Source organism: Entelurus aequoreus, linkage group LG12 (genome assembly GCF_033978785.1).
Source record: "Entelurus aequoreus isolate RoL-2023_Sb linkage group LG12, RoL_Eaeq_v1.1, whole genome shotgun sequence".
Lineage (NCBI taxonomy): Eukaryota > Metazoa > Chordata > Actinopteri > Syngnathiformes > Syngnathidae > Entelurus > Entelurus aequoreus.
Window position 1 is genome coordinate 37,261,449 of NC_084742.1, and position 17,775 is coordinate 37,279,223.

The window sequence follows — 17,775 nt, forward strand, 5'->3', positions numbered from 1 at the left end:
GCTACAAGTTTTAGTAGATCCAGCTCTAGTGAAACACTAATCATCATGTAGCCAAAGTGCTAAGAGCTTAGTACAAACTAGGGTTATCCTGATACTTATATTTTGGTACCTGTACCGGTACCAAAATGTGCAATACTTTTCAAAATAAAGTGTACCACAAAAAAATGTAATTATCGTCTTTATTTTAACATAAAATCACATGTTTCTTATTGCAATCAAAGAACAATTTTGTCATTAAATAACATAATGAACATGCGAGACAACTTCTCTTTTAGTAGTAAGTAAGCAAAGGGGTTACAAAGGCTGTGTCATGTCTGTTGATCATGTTTTTGTTTAGTTATGTTCTGCTTGTTTTTTGGACACTTTTTAGTTCCTGCTTTCACTCCCTTGCCTTGTCACCATGACTACTCATTAGTTTCACCTGTCTCATGTTTTGCACTCGCGCACCTGTCACAAATCATGTCTGTATTATTTAAGCCCATTTTTGCCAGGAAGTCAGCGTGGCGACATTACTTCTGACACCCATGCTAACTCTGATACGTCCATGATTACGCATCCACGCCATAGTTCTATGATCTTTCCATGCTTGACCAAGTAAGTTTTTTTTCATGTCCTTAGTCTGTTTATGTGTTAATTTTGTTCATAGCCAAGTTTGTACTTCCGCCCTTGTGCGCGCCTTTTTTTTGTAGTTTATAGTGTTAAAATAAATATGTACTCACCTCCAAGCCATGTCCGATCCAGCTTTACTTGCATCTCGGGAAAACAAAACCCTCACAGTCCCCGTATTGTCAGTAACATTTTGTGTGCATAATTTTGTTTTGTCAAAATCATGAGGGACAAGCGTTAGAAAGTGGATGAATTATTAATCTACTTGTTCATTTACTGTTAATTTCTACTGGTTTTAACATGTTCTATCTACACTTCTGTTAAAATGTAATAATCACATACTCTTTTGTTTGGATACTTTATGTAAGTTTTAGGTGACACTACAAATTTTGGTATCAATCCAATACATCATTATTATTATTATTATTATTATTATTACAGGTTCATACATCGATCATAATTAAGTTATCCTGTGTCCAGGAACGTATTTCCTGAGTTTATAAACAAAAATGACAAAAGATTTTGTAAAATATCGATGTAATCATTGTAGTATTGACTATATACGGTATTGTGATTGGTATCAATACAGTCTGTCTGTATAGATCCACCCATGGCATTTGTTTACATTCAGGAGCGCTAGCTTGCTGTTAGCGGTTAGCTATTGTATCCTCCTACGGTGTGTAGTGAAGCATGTTTAGCTATTCCTCGTCCTGCAGGGAGGATACTTGTAAGAAACGTACTTTGTCGCCATGGATTTAGAAGTAGCTAAAACACTGTCGACTGCGGATGGATGTTAGCGGCTAGCTAGCTAGCCATGTTTCAAAGCACCTCTTGCTGAGGGCGTTTCAATGTTATAGCTTCACCTTTATCGTTAGTTTTCAAGCAAAAATGCATCCGTTCTCCCTTTTCTGTCTACAAACTGTTTATGCTTCTAAGTACTCCGTGCGTGTGCGTTGTAACATGCGCTTCTGCTTCAGAGTCAGTATAGAACAGGTTTTAATTCATTAGTACCACTATACCCTACTACAAACCAAATAAAACAATCACTTACTGTACAATGTTTGCTTTCAGTGGAATGCAGACTGATGGGATGTTTATATATTTCAGCACAAGACTTGTGTTCCCCGTTTAGATAATGAATTCTTCATAATCCTCACTCCTCAGGTACAGTTTAAAAATAATTTAAAAAAGGTGGGAAAAAGCGTGCATATTGTCACATCTTCCTAGCGATGTCCTCAGGTCTAATTTGAATAACTTCTCAGTTTATGGCCACGACCTTCTACGATACAAGTGAAAGGCATGATTTATGAATTAGCACAAACTTTTACCAACTCAGGGGCGGTGCAGCTGCTCAGTATATCAATAGCTGCAATAGTTAGTGACCTCTGTGGTCAATTTTACTAAAAGTAGTTCATTTGCGTTGGTTCATATAATAATGTCACTAATACGTGTTTATTAAGCAGGTCACGACATGTACCGTATTTTGTAAACTATAAGGCGCACTTAAAATCCTTTTTTTCCCTCAAAAGTGTGCCTTATAACCAACCCTGTGCACCTAATGTACGGAATAATTCTCGACCTCGAAGCAATTTTACATGGTGTAATGATAAGTGTGACCAGTAGAGGGCAGTCAAACATATGAGATAAGTGTAGGCTGCACTACGATGGCAATAGGACTCAAGTAAACACCACCAACATTTTAAATGTTCCATTGAAAATGTAGAACATTACACACAGCGCTCAAAAATCTATCAAAATGTTTTAGTACGACTTTGGTAAGCTGTGAAGCCCCACCGATTGATGGATTGTACTGTGCTTCAACATATGAGTATTATTATGGGTGTGTGTATAAGGTAAGACATATTATCTGGCGTTTTGTTTCGCAATATTATGCAAAACAACTTTTCTTACAAATTTTTGGGACAAATTTTCAAGCGTTGACCGGTCCGCAGTTACAAAAAGGTTGGGCACCACTGATGTAGACCACAAGGAAGTGTTTTACATTTAGAAAAAAATAATAATAATATGACTCCTTTAATGCACCCTATAATCCGGCGCATTAAAGGAAATTGGTACAAATATATATTCATATATTTGTATAATATATGAATTATTTCATATATTATTTGCCTAATATATGAAAAAATATAAAAAATATACCGTTCATCGGCAGTGCGTCTTATAATCCGGTGCGTCTTATGGTCCGGAAAATATGGTAAATGGAATATTGTTTACAGTTTTTGGAAATACTTTAGAGGACTTTATAGGCGGAATAGATGATTCCATTTAGCTACACTGTTAGCAGTCTAATATGAGTCATATTTAACAATTTAGAATGCACAAAAAAGACAAAAACATGCATTCTTGTCTCACATAGGGATTGTGAACGAAAGAGAAAATAAAGGAAAAAGTGCAGTTCCCCTTAAAACGACCCGAGGAAACCGGCTGAATAACGTCAACCCTTTTCTTTTAAGGCGATGCAATCTTAACACAAGCTAACATTCTGATGAGAAATGGAGCCCTTTCGTCCTTTGCAAGATAAATAAGGTGTCGGAATGAGGTCATTAGTCGGGACTGACTGGCTCAGGTGCCCAATAAAGACCTTTTCCCAGGTCAAAAAGGACCCCTCGCTGTGTCATGGACGGTGTACCACTTTATGTACTTTTTTCAGAAATGTAAATGTGTTTTCCTCTCACACTTCCTTATCGCTGTTCCCCGGGAAGGAATTTCACGCCTTGTGGTTTTTGTGTTCTCGGGTGAGCAAAAGTTACAAGTTTACCTTGTTTTTTCTGCCTCTCACACACTGTACGGTAATGCATTTAACACTCAATGATGAATAGTTATAATAGCATTTAAATCAAAAAGTTAACCGTGAATGGTCGGGCCTTCTTTACTCGAAATGCAATGGCAATTTTTTTATCGGTTTTATACAAAAGTTGAAGCCTGCAATCAGAATACACTCCAGAATAAACAAAGTTGTCGCTCATTAGCAGTAATTATTTTGTAGTTTAATTGTTTTGTCTTCTTGTTATTGCCAATGTATTTATTTATTTTACTTTAAAGGGTAACTATGATGAATTGTGTCTTTTCTGACTAATTAATGCTTGACAATCATAAGATGCGTGCATTTTGGCGCGAGCTTGGACGCAGTTTTGGATGCCTCTGTTAGCAGGGTTTTGCAGTTCGCCTACGTTGTGACATCACAGCGAGGTTGACCTACTTATTTGGGCATTAGGTAAAGTTCTCAGACAGACGGGGAGGAGCTCTGAGGGAAGTAAGAGAAAATATTATTTTCGTCTAATCTTGGCATGCACATAGTGACACTGACGTGTGACATGCAGCGACATAAACGCTGCTAAAAGCAGCTGTTTTTATGCAAAGCCTGAATCGATTTGGGAGTGTGGAGTCGTACTTCATGTTGTGATCCAGTGAATCTATATAATGCTTATTACCGTATTTTCCGGACTATAAGGCACACTTCAAATCCTTTTTTTTCTCAAAACTCGGCAGTGCACCTTATAATATATTTATATTACATATATAATATAATAATTATAATTATAATGTACAGAATAATTCTGGTTTTGCTTACCGACCTCAAAGCTATTGTATTTGGTACTTGATGAAATGATAAGTGTGACCAGTAGATGGCAGTCAAACATAAGAGATGCGTGTAGACTGCACTACGATGGCAATATGACTCAAGTAAACACCAGCGTTTTATATGTTCCATTGAAAATATAGAACATTACACACGACGCTCAAAAATCCATCAAAATGTTTTAGTTCAACTTGGGTAAACTAGGAAGCCGCACCGCTTGATGGATTTTACTGTGCTTCAACATATACGAGTATTATTATGGTGTGTGTATAAGGTAAGACATTATCTGCCGTTTTGTTTCGCAATATTATTGAAAAGCAACTTTTCTTACTTTCTGGTACCTGCTGATCTGTATTTGGGATCTGCATAAATCCTGCATAGTCGAGAAGCTTCTTCTTTTTCCTCTATCTTCTTGTTATGTGACATTCATCCTCCGCTGTTGCCATTTCTAATATAAAGTAGCGTAAAGTTCTTACTTACCGTATATCAGTCAGTAAACTCGCCATGAAAGCGCTAAAACATACCGGTGTAGTGAGTTTACATTATTCACCCAAGGAACTTTAGTTATTAGAGAGTTCAGGTCAGACGGTTTTTCACGGGACACATTTCCGGCGTTGTTGTTTCCAGATGAGGAGATGCTGCTCCGTTATTGATTGAAGTAAAGTCAGAATGTCAAAGATGACGGGGAGAAGACGCTGTCGAAGGTGAGCCACGTAAATAAGACCACCCACAAAACGGCGCATCCTGAAGCAACTGTCAGAAAGCGGCTTGAAGATGATCTGTAAAACATAATCTATGCAACATTTTGACCAAAGAACCACCATCACATGTTACATAGACCACAAGGAAGTGTTTTACATTCAGGAAAACTATAATTATAATATGACTCCTTTAATGTGCCTTATATATGAAAACAATTATTATTATTATTTTTTTTTAAATAGACCATTCATCGGCAGTGCGCCTTATAATTTGGTGAGCCCAATGTAATGAAAATACGGTACGTTTATTTTTGATGACAAAAATAGTTATGACGACATCGATATATATTTAAACAGTGTATATTTTTAAAATATAAATTGTTATTTTTGGAGACGGATGGGGCGTGGTTTCATTTGTAATCTGGGAACGCCTCCAGAATCAACCATCTTGTATACAGACTCAAAAAACTGGTTAGAAAAGGACTGTGGAGCCAAATTTCCGTAAAATGTACACCAAAGCATATCTAATACATTATCTAGAGCAGGCCTGGGCAATTATTTTGACTCGAGGGCCACATTTAGAGAAAAAAAATGTGCGGTATATCTATTTTTAGGAACACTAATACAAAACCTCACAATAATGTCTGATTGAATGCTAAAAACTTTATGACAGACCGCCTTAAAAAACTTCCTGGAATTTTAAATTTTTCTGTGAACGATAAAACACTGAATATTGACAAAATATGAATGTCACACCCCCTTTCGATCGACATATTTTACAATCAACTGAAACGCAACAAACAGTGAAATATGAACGCGAAGGGTACAAAATAAACCCACCTACAATTTGATACATCACTAAGCTTTAGAACTTTGTTGTGAAAATCTCCTTCCGTGTCTGTGGAAACGCTCCCCACCCACACTGCTTGGTGCCTCGTCTGAGCTGCTGTGACGTAGATTACCATAGTAACTAATTAGATGGCTATAGTAACTAATTAAATTACCATAGTAACTGGTACATCAGCCATAAGCGCAGATTCCAAGCATTGAAATACTTTGTATAGTTGAAGACTTGGTCATTAGAAAACATGACTGCACATCATAATGGCAGCTACACTTTCCATCTTAAAGATCTAAAAAAATTATTTGGGAATGTCCGGCAGGCCAGATTGAAAAGCTTAACGGGCCGCATGTGGCCCCCGGGCCTTAATTTACCCAGGTCTGATCTAGAGCAGTGATTCTCAAACTTTTTTTTTTACCAAGTATCACCACAGTGACCAACATTAAAATACAGTAGCGTAGTAAGCCTAAATGGTCGTTAAAAACAAGGCAAAGATTTTATTTAACAAGTATATTTAATATGTTTGGCCGGTGTAACTTTACACGCAGTTTGAACAGTAACACTGTGTTTGAAAATGTAATTAAGTGATTATTTGGCGTACCACTAGATGGAGCCCAAGTGTTTTAAATGTAGATTAAAGGCCTACTGAAACCCACTACTACCGACCACGCAGTCTGATAGTTTATATATCAATGATGAAATCTTAACATTGCAACACATGCCAATACGGCCGGGTTAGATTAGTAAAGTGCAATTTTAAATTTCCCGCGAAATATCCTGCTGAAAACGTCTCTGTGTGATGACGTTTGCGCGTGACGTCACGGATTGTAGCGGACATTTTGGGACACCATTGTGGCCAGCTATTAAGTTGTCTGTTTTCATCGCAAAATTCCACAGTATTCTGGACATCTGTGTTGGTGAATCTTTTGCAATTTGTTTAATGAACAATGAAGACAGCAAAGAAGAAAGCTGTAGGTGGGAAGCGGTGTATTAGCGGCCGGCTGCAGCAACACAAACACGTACAGAACTGGGACAACAGAGACTTTTACCAGGAGGACTTTGAGTTGGATACGCGCTACCGTGAGTACGCAGCTGCGGCTTCCAAACATTTGATCGCTTGCCCGTACGTGCGTGCCGCTATGTGCATGTCACGTACGTGACTTTGGGGAAATATGTGCTGTATGAACTTTGCGGAAGTGAACGGTACTTTGGGCCGTGGGATTGAGTGTGTTGTGCGGGTGTTTGAGTTGTATTGGCGGGTTATATGGACGGGAGGGGGGAGGTGTTTGTTATGTGGGATTAATTTGTGGCATATTAAATATAAGCCTGGTTGTGTTGTGGCTAATAGAGTATATATATGTCTTGTGTTTATTTACTGTTTTAGTCATTCCCAGCTGAATATCAGGTCCCACCCGCCTCTCACAGCATCTTCCCTATCTGAATCGCTTCCACTGCCCTCTAATCCTTCACTCTCACTTTCCTCATCCACAAATCTTTCACCCTCGCTCAAATTAATGGGGTAATCGTCGCTTTCTCTGTCCGAATCGCTCTCGCTGCTGGTGGCCATAATTGTAAACAATGTGCGGATGTGAGGAGCTCCACAACCTGTGACGTCACGCTACTTCCGGTACAGGCAAGGCTTTTTTATCAGCGACCAAAAGTTGCGAACTTTATCGTCGATGTTCTCTACTAAATCCTTTCAGCAAAAATATGGCAATATCGCGAAATGATCAAGTATGACACATAGAATGGACCTGCTATCCCCGTTTAAATAAGAAAATCTCATTTCAGTAGGCCTTTAAAATCATCATAGGTTTCATTTGACTACTTTAGTTTATCTTTATTTTGTTTTATTACTTACAAATTATAAGGAAAAAAAGTAAAATAAATAAAATATGGGGGGAAAATAGAAAAACGTGATGCTCAATATATAATAAATATGTTTTGTCTTGCAGGAGTGCCCGAGTGGAGTCGTCAATGAAGACACCTTCAAGGACATTTACTCCCAGTTCTTCCCACAAGGAGGTTTGTACCAGTTTTTGCGGCCGCACTAAAACGTGAAAACCCCTCCAAGACCAGTCCGACGTGGCTCACTGCTCCTCGCTGTCCTGTCTTTGCTGCTTTTCTCTCTCCCTGCAGACGCCTCGACGTACGCTCATTTCCTGTTCAACGCCTTTGACACCGATCACAACGGCTCTGTGAGTTTTGAGGTAAGCCGCTCACTGTTGCCTCATTCTGAGACGGAAACAATTCCGGCTGAGGTTTAATGTCCTTGCAGGATTTTGTCATGGGTCTTTCCATCCTTCTGCGAGGCACCATTCAAGAAAAACTGAACTGGGCGTTCAACCTTTACGACATCAACAAAGACGGTTATATCACTAAGGAGGTACAGTAAGTCCTTCCGTGGAAGACATGTCCTCTTAGAACTCTTAATAACCGCACTTTTTACCTATCATTCATAATCCTTATGTAAGACAAGAACATGTATGTTTTCTTTATTTATGCATTCTAAATCGTTAATAAACGTTAGCAAAAGTCAGCTAACAACGTAGTCGCTCTAAAAAACATCCAAAAGACTCTATCATTGTTTTATATACACACTGTAAGTATATATGTCATGTAGTAACAGGCACATTCATTATAACGTAATATTTACTGTATTTTTCGGAGTATAAGTCGCTCCGGAGTATAAGTCGCACCGGCCGAAAATGCATAATAAATAAGGAAAAAAACATGTAAGTCGCACTGGAGTATAAGTCGCATTTTTGGGGGAAATTTATTTGATAAAACCCAACACCAAGAATAGACATTTGAAAGGCAATTTAAAATAAATAAAAAATAGTGAACAACAGGCTGAATAAGTGTACGTTATATGATGCATAAAAAACTAACTGAGAACGTGCCTGGTATGTTAACGTAACATATTATTGTAAGAGTCATTCAAATAACTAACATATAGAACATGCTATACGTTTACCAAACAATCTGTCACTCTTAATCGCTAAATCCCATGAAATCTTATACGTCTAGTCTCTTACGTGAATGAGCTAAATAATATTATTTGATATTTTACGGTAATGTGTTAATCATTTCACACATAAGTCGCTCCTGAGTATAAGTCGCACCCCCGGCCAAACTATGAAAAATACGGTACATATTTTGCTCATCTTAGGTGTACGGCGACGTACTAATTTTTACAGACACATCACAGTGTTTTCTTTTCCTTTGAACAACAACAGTACCAATCGTGAGCGTCAACAACTCCTCCTTTGGGACGAATAAAAATGCTGAATATTTTTGAGCCTGAACATAAGGAGGTTGAGCTACAACTTTTAGAAGCGGTGTGCTAAACAGATCAAGCTTTAGTGACACACTAAGAATCATGTAGCATTATTGCTAAGTGCAAAACAAGAACTACAAACATAATAAAACAATCACTTACTGTACAATGTCTGCTCTCACTAGAATGCCGAATGATGGGATGTTTATATCTTCCCGTTAAGATGAAAAAATAATCATAATCCTCACGCCGGTTTAACTGCTGTAAACTAGCATCTTTTTATGTCTTTCTCGCCATCTCCGGGACTAAGTTGAATGTCAAAGTTAACCAACTTCTCGGTTTATGTCCACAACCTTCCACTATCCTGGTGAGAGGCATGCCTTACAATCTACAATTAACTTTCACCAACTCAGAGGCAATGCAGCAGCTCACTGGTTCAATATGTCAATATAGCAGCTAGGGCTGCAACTAACGATTAATTTGATAATCGATTAATCTGTCGATTATTACTTCGATTAATAATCGGATAAAAGAGACAAACTACATTTCTATCCTTTCCAGTATTTTATTGAAAAAAACAGCATACTGGCACCATACTTATTTTTATTATTGTTTCTCAGCTGTTTGTACATGTTGCAGTTTATAAATAAAGGTTTATAAAAAATAAAAATAAAAATACATTTAAAAAAAATTAAAAAATACAAATTTAATAATTGCCTCTGCACATGCGCATAGCATAGATCCAACGAATCGATGACTAAATTAATCGCCAACTATTTTTATAATCGATTTAATCGATTAGTTCTTGCAGCCCTAATAGCAGCATAAGCCAGCCCTGTGATCAAGGCACTGCTGAGAATATTTTGTTTGCGTTAGCGCTTATAATAACCATATCGCTAATGGTTAATATTCAGGTCACAAGATGCAAATGGTATATTGTTAACAATTTTTGGATATTTTTTAGAGGGCGTAAAGGATTACTCCCATTAGCTGCATCGTCAGCCATCTTGTACTTGCCGTAATTAACGACTTAGAATTCATCAAGAAAATATGAAAATGTGTGTGCTTGTCTACATAGAGATTGTGAATGATAGGCTAAATTCCCAGAAAGTGCAGTTCCCCTATAAGAGCTGAGACAATCTGGTCTTGTCCCACAGGAGATGCTGGACATCATGAAGGCCATCTACGACATGATGGGCAAATGTACGTACCCCGCACTCAGAGAGGAGACCCCACGTCAGCACGTGGAAATATTCTTTCAGGCAAGTATACACACCATATATGTTTTTGGGGAGCAGAAAGGACTCTGGGAAAGGCAAAGGACAAGGTTGTGTGGTCGCGGTCAAAAGTTTACATACACTTGTAAAGAACATAATGTCATGGCTGTCTTGAGTTTCCAATAATTTCAACAAATCTTGTTTTTTTGTGATAGAGTGATTGGAGCACATTCTTGTTGGTCACAAAAAACATTCATGAAGTTTGGTTCTTTTATGAATTTATTATGGGAAAATGTGACCAAATCTGCTGGGTCAAAAGTATACATACAGCAATGTTAATATTTGGTTACATGTTCCTTGGCAAGTTTCACTGCAATAAGGCACTTTTGGTAGCCTGACATCACATGGACAAAGATAAGACCTTCTGGAGGAAAGTTCAGTGGTCAAATGAAACAAAAATTGCCACAATACCCAGCAATATGTTTGGAGGAGAAAAAGGTGAGGCCTTTAATCCCAGGAACACCTCCAAATTCTTCAGGACAACCTAAAATCATCAGCCCAGAGGTTGGGTCTTGGGCGCAGTTAGGTGTTCCAACAGGATAATGACCCCAAACACACGTCAAAAGTGGTAAAGGAATGGCTAAATCAGGCTAGAATTAAGCTTTTAGAAAGGCCTTCCCAAAGTCTAGACTTAAATGTGTGGACAATGCTGAAGAAACAAGTCCATGTCAGAAAACCAACAAATTTAGCTGAACTGCACCAATTTTGAGGAGTGGTCAAAAATTCAACCAGAAGCTTGTGGATGGCTACCAAAAGCGCCTTATTGCAGTGAAACTTGCCAAGGGACATGTAAGCAAATATTAACATTGCTGTATGTATACTTTTGACCCAGCAGATTTGGTCACATTTTCAGTAGACCCATAATAAATTCATAAAAGAACCAAACTTCGTGAATGTTTTTTGTGACCAACAAGTATGTGCTTCAATCACTCTATCACATAAAAATAAGAGTTGTAGAAATGATTGGAAACTCAAGACAGCCATGACATTATGTTCTTTACAAGTGTATGTCAACTTTTGACCATGACTGTAAGTCTGGATTGTGCCCAGTTCTAGAATGGTGGGGCTTCAGTTTGACAACATACTGTAGAAATTTAATTTGTCTTTTCCCTGTCAGGGTTTCCCACATCGACTTAATCGCAGGTTTATTTTGAAATTAGTTTTTGAAATATTATTTGTTCTTTCTTTCTCCCGACAGAAGATGGACAAGAACAAAGACGGTGTGGTCACTATTGACGAGTTTATCGACTGCTGCCAAAATGTAAGTTGGGACACGGCCATCACACTCTATATATCCTGTTTATGCTCCTGAATGGGACGATGTCTCCTAACTCAGTTTTGGACTTTTGTTTTGACTCCAGGATGAAAACATCATGCAATCAATGCACCTCTTTGAAAACGTCCTTTAAAAACAATTTTTTGTGGAATTGACAAACTTCTGGGACTGGTGTGCAGCGTGCTATGCAGACGTAGTCATCCATTAAATAGAATAACGTGTTGTTCCTTACTGTGGAGGACACTCTGGAAGCATCAAATGGTCGTACTTACTGCCAGGTGATATCACTGTGACTTTTAGGCAAAAACAACCCATCATTCCATACTATGTAGAATATGCCAGAGTGTCCCACTTCTTTTAAAGGATAACATGTGAATATTGAGTATAGATACTGTAAGTGAATGATGGAAGGAATCATGTTGACCTGCCAACTAAAAGACAGCAAAGGACTTCCACACGGTCACACAAGGTACTGTAGCTTACAATTAATTTATGCCGAAGATTAGATAATGCTGCTTTTTAAATGTGTTTTCTTTATCCTCTGTTGGTCTTCCGGAAAGTATTCACAGCGCTTTACTTTTTCCCCAGCCTTATTCCAAAATGGAATAAATTCAATTTTGTCCTCAAAATTCTACACACAATACCCCATAATGACAATGTAAAAGCACGTTTTTTTGTTTTAGAGCTTTTGACAAATTAAAAAAAAAAAAGAAGAAAACATGTAAGTTTTCGCAGCCTTTGCTCAATACTTTGTTGATGCACCGATTACAGACTCAAGTCTTTTTGAATACGATGCCACAAGCTTGGCACACCTATTTTTGGGCAGTTTCGCCCTTTCCTCTTTGCAGCACCTCTCAAGCTCCATCAAGTTAGATGGGAAACCCTTGTCCGATCTCTTCAGAGATGTTCAAACGGATTCAAATCTAGGCTCTGGCTGTGCCACTTAAGGACATTTACAGAGTTGTTCTAAAGTAGGGGTGTCCAAACTTTTTCCACTAAGGGCCGCACACTGAAAAATCAAAGCAAGCGGGGGCCGTTTTGATATTTTTTTATTTTAAAAACCAATTAAATATATGTATAAAAAATATACATTAAGGCCTCCACTCAGGCTTGATCCCGGGGACCCCAAAGGGTTTTGGTCTGAAAAATATTTAAAATGTGTCATTATTCAGTATTAATATCTCTAGATCAACATTAGGTCTATCTGTCAATATAACGTTTTTAAAGATTTAAGTCGTATGCTCTTTTTGTCAAAGAAAACCCTTTTTTTATGGAAAAAACACAAAATATGCAATATTTTCACCCAATAAAATTTTTAAGAGGAATATTTCAGATTATATAATAATTGGAGCCTTAAAAAGGTCAATAACTCATAACACCATTGATTTTAATTAATTATTATTTTTTGAGCAATGACACTTAAAAACAAATCACACAAAAATTATTGGGGAACCAAAAGGGTCCTACTCATTAAAGTGTTAAAAAATAAATTATACATTTTTTTTACTGTTTACTTTTAACACAATAATCTCGAGATCAATTTAAGATCTATCCGTCAATTATACGTTGTATTGTTGTTTATGTTTTTCGTTTGTTCGTTTTAGGCCCTTCTTTAAAAAAAAAAAAAAAAAGCTACATTTTTTATATGGCAAACACAAAATATGCAACATTTTCCCAAAAAAATATCTCAAAGTGCAATATTTAATGTGACGTAATTGGAGCCTTGGATAGGTCAATAATTCATAATTACATTGATTTTGATTCATTATTAGTTTTTAAAGAAAGAAACAGCCTGCATGGCAGCTTTGTGTTATTAGAGTAAACATTGCAACATTTTCTTGTTACATTTCACCTGTTTGGTCTTTCATACCACTTCTTATGTTTTTCATTTTTTAAATCGTATTTTAAAATGGGCCGTGGGGCCATTAAAAAATGACCTGCGGGCCGCAAATGGCCCCCGGGCCGCACTTTGGACATCTCTGTTCTAAAGCCTTTGACATGTTGGCTGTGTGCTTAAGGTTGTTATTAGGAATGGACGACTATGGCAAAATAATAATCATGATTATTTTGATCACGATTAACATGATTATTCAATAATTTGAAAACATGAGGGTTTTTTTGTACCACCAAAACTCAGCTCTGAATATAGAGAGAGAGAAACAACCGGACATAAATTAGTAATGATAAACCACAGCAACTAAAATAATAGTAACAACTTTAAACAACAATTGCAATATAAAAAAACAATAAAATTCCCTTTATGTCAGAACATTTTTGAAAATGTTTGCTAAATGCAAAATATGACACATTTATTGCTGCAATACATCTTTGGACAATTTTGACCAGTGTTTTAGGTCAAAGCATAATAATTGTGTAAATGTATCAATAATTATGTAAGGTACTTTTTTGAAACCTTTATTTTGTTAGCGCCGTCAGACCGCATGTGCTATTGTTGTATGAGGGGGAAGTGTGTTGTGCTGAAAAAAAGAGAGAGCGTCTCTCAAGTTGCGACTGCTGTCATATGTTTGATTGATTGATTGATTGATTGAGACTTTTATTAGTAGGTTGCACAGTGAAGTACATATTCCGTACAATTGACCACTAAATGGTAACACCCGAATAAGTTTTTCAACTTGTTTAAGTCGGGGTCCACTTAAATTGATTCATGATACAGATATATACTATCATATATACTATCATCATAATACAGTCATCACACAAGATAATCACATTGAATTATTTACATTATTTACAATCAGGGGTGTGGAGGGGGGGGGGGGGGGGGGGTAGGATATGGACATCAAGTAGTGGACATAGAGAGAGAGCGAGAGAGAGAGAGAGAGAGAGAGAGAGAGAGAGAGAGAGAGAGAGAGAGAGAGAGAGAGAGAGAGAGAGAGAGAGATCAGAAGGCATAAGAAAAAGTATCTGCATTTGATTGTTTACATTTGATTATTAGCAACCCGGGAAGGGTGTTAGTTTAGGGTTGTAGCTGCCTGGAGGTGAACTTTTATTGCGGTTTTGAAGGAGGATAGAGATGCCCTTTCTTTTATACCTGTTGGGAGCGCATTCCACATTGATGTGGCATAGAAAGAGAATGAGTTAAGACCTTTGTTAGTTCGGAATCTGGGTTTAACGTGGTTAGTGGAGCACCCCCTGGTGTTGTGGTTATGGCGGTCATTTACGTTAAGGAAGTAGTTTGACATGTACTTCGGTATCAGGGAGGTGTAGCTGATTTTATAGACTAGGCTCAGTGCAAGTTGTTTAACCCTGTCCTCCACCTTAAGCCAGCCCACTTTAGAGAAGTGGGTAGGAGTGAGGTGGGATCTGGGGTGGAGGTCTGGAAATAACCTGACTAGCTTGTTCTGAGATGTTTGGAGTTTAGATTTGAGGGTTTTGGAGGTGCTGGGGTACCAGGAGGTGCATGCGTAATCGAAAAAGGGTTGAACGAGAGTTCCCGCCAGAATCCTCAAGGTGCTTTTGTTGACCAGAGAGGAAATTCTGTAGAGAAATCTCGTTCGTTGGTTAACCTTTTTGATTACCTTGGTTGCCATTTTATCACAGGAAAGGTTAGCCTCTAGAATGGAACCTAGGTAGGTGACCTCATCTTTCCTGGTGATAACAATGTCACCTACTTTTATGGTGAAGTCATTGACTTTCTTAAGGTTGATGTGGGACCCAAACAGGATGGATTCTGTTTTACCCAAGTGTATGGATAGCTTGTTGTCAGCGAGCCAGGTGCAAGTTCTACAGAGCTCAGCACTGAGGATTTTCTCCACCTGTGACTTGTCCTTGCCGGATACCAGCAAGGCAGAGTCATCCGCAAACAAAAACAATTCACAGTCGCGTGCCGATGACATGTCATTTATGTATATTAGGAACAGTAAAGGTCCCAATATACTGCCTTGGGGGACTCCACAGCTCACCGAGAGGGGGGGGGGGCACGGTGCCGTTCACCTCTACCACCTGCTCCCTCCCCTCCAAGTAAGATTGCATCCAGCTCCATGAGGTTTTGTTAAATCCGATTGCTCTGAGCTTATCCAACAGTACAGCGTGGTTAACGGTGTCAAAGGCCTTCTGAAGGTCCAGCATGACCATGCCGCAGTATTTGCCCGCGTCCACCTCATGTTTGATGTGGTCGGTCAGATAGAGAAGGCATGTGTCAGTGGAGTGGTTAGTTCTGAAGCCGGATGGGAATTTGTACATGAGTTTATTAGTGGCAAGGTAACTATCGACCTGTTCATAAACTATTTTCTCCATTACTTTCGAAATGGAACTGAGAATAGAAACAGGTCGGTAGTTGCCAGGTTCCAATTTGCTTCCTTTTTTAAAGAGGGGAGTTACTCTTGCTATCTTAAAATCTTTTGGTACTTGGCCTTGTGTAATTGATAGGTTTATTATGTGCGTGATGATCAGGGCAATGATGGAGGCAGAGTCCCTGAGGAATCTGGAGGGAATATTATCAAGGCCGGTGGCCTTGTTAGGGTGGAGCGCGCTCAATTTTTTAAGCACCTCATCAGCTGTGACCATTTCTAATTTGAAATCATCGTTGGATACTCCTAGCTTTCTGTAGAAGGCTTTAATGTGTTCTACACCAAAGCGACCAGAGTGGTGGGACAGCTTGTTTACAAGAGTTGCGGCTATGCTGGTGAAAAAGGTGTTAAGTCTGCTAGCTACCTCCATTTTGTCTGTAATGAGGGAGTCACCCTCCTTGATGCTGATGTTGGTGAGTCTTGTTTTAAGTTTCTAGCTGCAACCAGGAAGCTGGTTGTTGAGAATTTTCCAGAGCTCACGTGGTTTATTTGTGTTTTCCTCTATTTTGTCGTTAATGTAATTTTTTTTAAAGGATTTATTCAGGTTGGTTGACTTATTTCTTAATTTATTGCATTGCTTTTTGAGAGTTGAAAGGAGTAATTTAAGGTTGATATTATTGGGTTGTTTATCTACTTCTGTTTTACATTTTTGGTATTCAGAGTATTTCCTGTCTCTGTCTTTTATGGCAGCTAATAGGTCCGGATTCATCCATGGTTCCGAGCGGGCTTTGATCCTGACTGTTTTCACGGGAGCCATGTCATTTAGTATCTTTAGGAACGCCGTTTTGAAGCGATCCCAAGCAACATCGACCATGTTGCTCGCGAGCACAGGGGACCAGTCCCACTCATCTAATTTTAAATTGAAATTGTCATTGGAGTATTTTTTGAGGGATCTGGATTGGGCTGTTATGTGGCCATTGGCTTTAGGTTTAGCTATTTTACGGGTGCAGAAGGTTAGATAGTGGTCGCTAAGACCACAGATCGTGACCCCACTATTTTTTTATTTTAGGCCGGTCTGAAGTGAGAATGAGATCTATGGTTGATTGGGTGGAATCACACACCCTTGAAGGTAGCGCTATTAGCTGGGAAAGACCGTGCAGATTACAAAACTTGCTGAAGGATCTGAAGACAGGCGCATCTTTGCCTTGAATATCTGTGTTCAGATCCCCAGTTATAATTTTCTCCACGTTGTCTGTCCCTGCCAAGCATTCTTCCAAATCCCCATAGAAATCACTCTGATTAGGGGGTCTATAAACAGTCCCTATTAGTACCGGCTTAGCGTTTTTAAATTTGATTTCCACCCACACAGATTCCAGGTCATTGTGGTTAAGATCAGTGCGAGTTATGTATTTAATATCCTGGTGAATATACATACAAATGCCCCCACCGTGTTTATTCCTATCCTTTCTGATAACCAAAAAGTTTTCTATTTCTATCTCTGAGTCAGAAATACTTTGATCAAATTTGGTTTCAGAGAAACACAAGATTTTTACCTTCGTGTTGAGGAACATTTCTCTGATTTGGTCAAGTTTGGCTCCAGAGAGGCTGTTCACATTAAGGTGGATGATGTGTAGTCCACTGGAACCAAAAAGAGCATCAGAGTCCGCTGTGTTGTGGTACTGACCAGAAAAATTGTTGGTTATTATTGCTGTTGAAGTTGGAGAGCAAGGAGAGAGAGGAGAGAGAGAGAGAGGCATATTGATCGTCCTCCAGGTGAAGGGGGAGGGAGGGGGAGGGGCGGAGTTGGAGAGGGGGAGAGGGGGAGGCCAGGTAGGGTTGCTGGGGGTGGGGGTGGATTTCCTTTTGGCGGGCTTTTTTGAAGAGAAAGAGAAAGAGAACAACGAAAATGTTTTTGTAAAGGCGCCTCTAAATCCTGTGTATGC

General features: G+C 38.6%; 1 protein-coding gene across 1 annotated transcript in view; it reads left to right on the top strand.

Annotated features, from left to right (window-relative positions):
• The window catches only part of kcnip4a (potassium voltage-gated channel interacting protein 4a), a 46,724-nt gene extending 32,387 nt beyond the window's left edge, over positions 1 to 14,337 (top strand). Inside the window, exons 3-8 of the mRNA XM_062065920.1 lie at positions 7,705 to 7,774; positions 7,889 to 7,959; positions 8,028 to 8,135; positions 10,187 to 10,291; positions 11,505 to 11,567; positions 11,668 to 14,337. Of these exons, the coding sequence (XP_061921904.1) occupies positions 7,705 to 7,774; positions 7,889 to 7,959; positions 8,028 to 8,135; positions 10,187 to 10,291; positions 11,505 to 11,567; positions 11,668 to 11,715 (465 nt within the window). The 3' untranslated portion in view covers positions 11,716 to 14,337. The remainder of the gene's footprint in view (positions 1 to 7,704; positions 7,775 to 7,888; positions 7,960 to 8,027; positions 8,136 to 10,186; positions 10,292 to 11,504; positions 11,568 to 11,667) is intronic.
• The last annotated feature ends 3,438 nt before the right edge of the window (positions 14,338 to 17,775 follow it).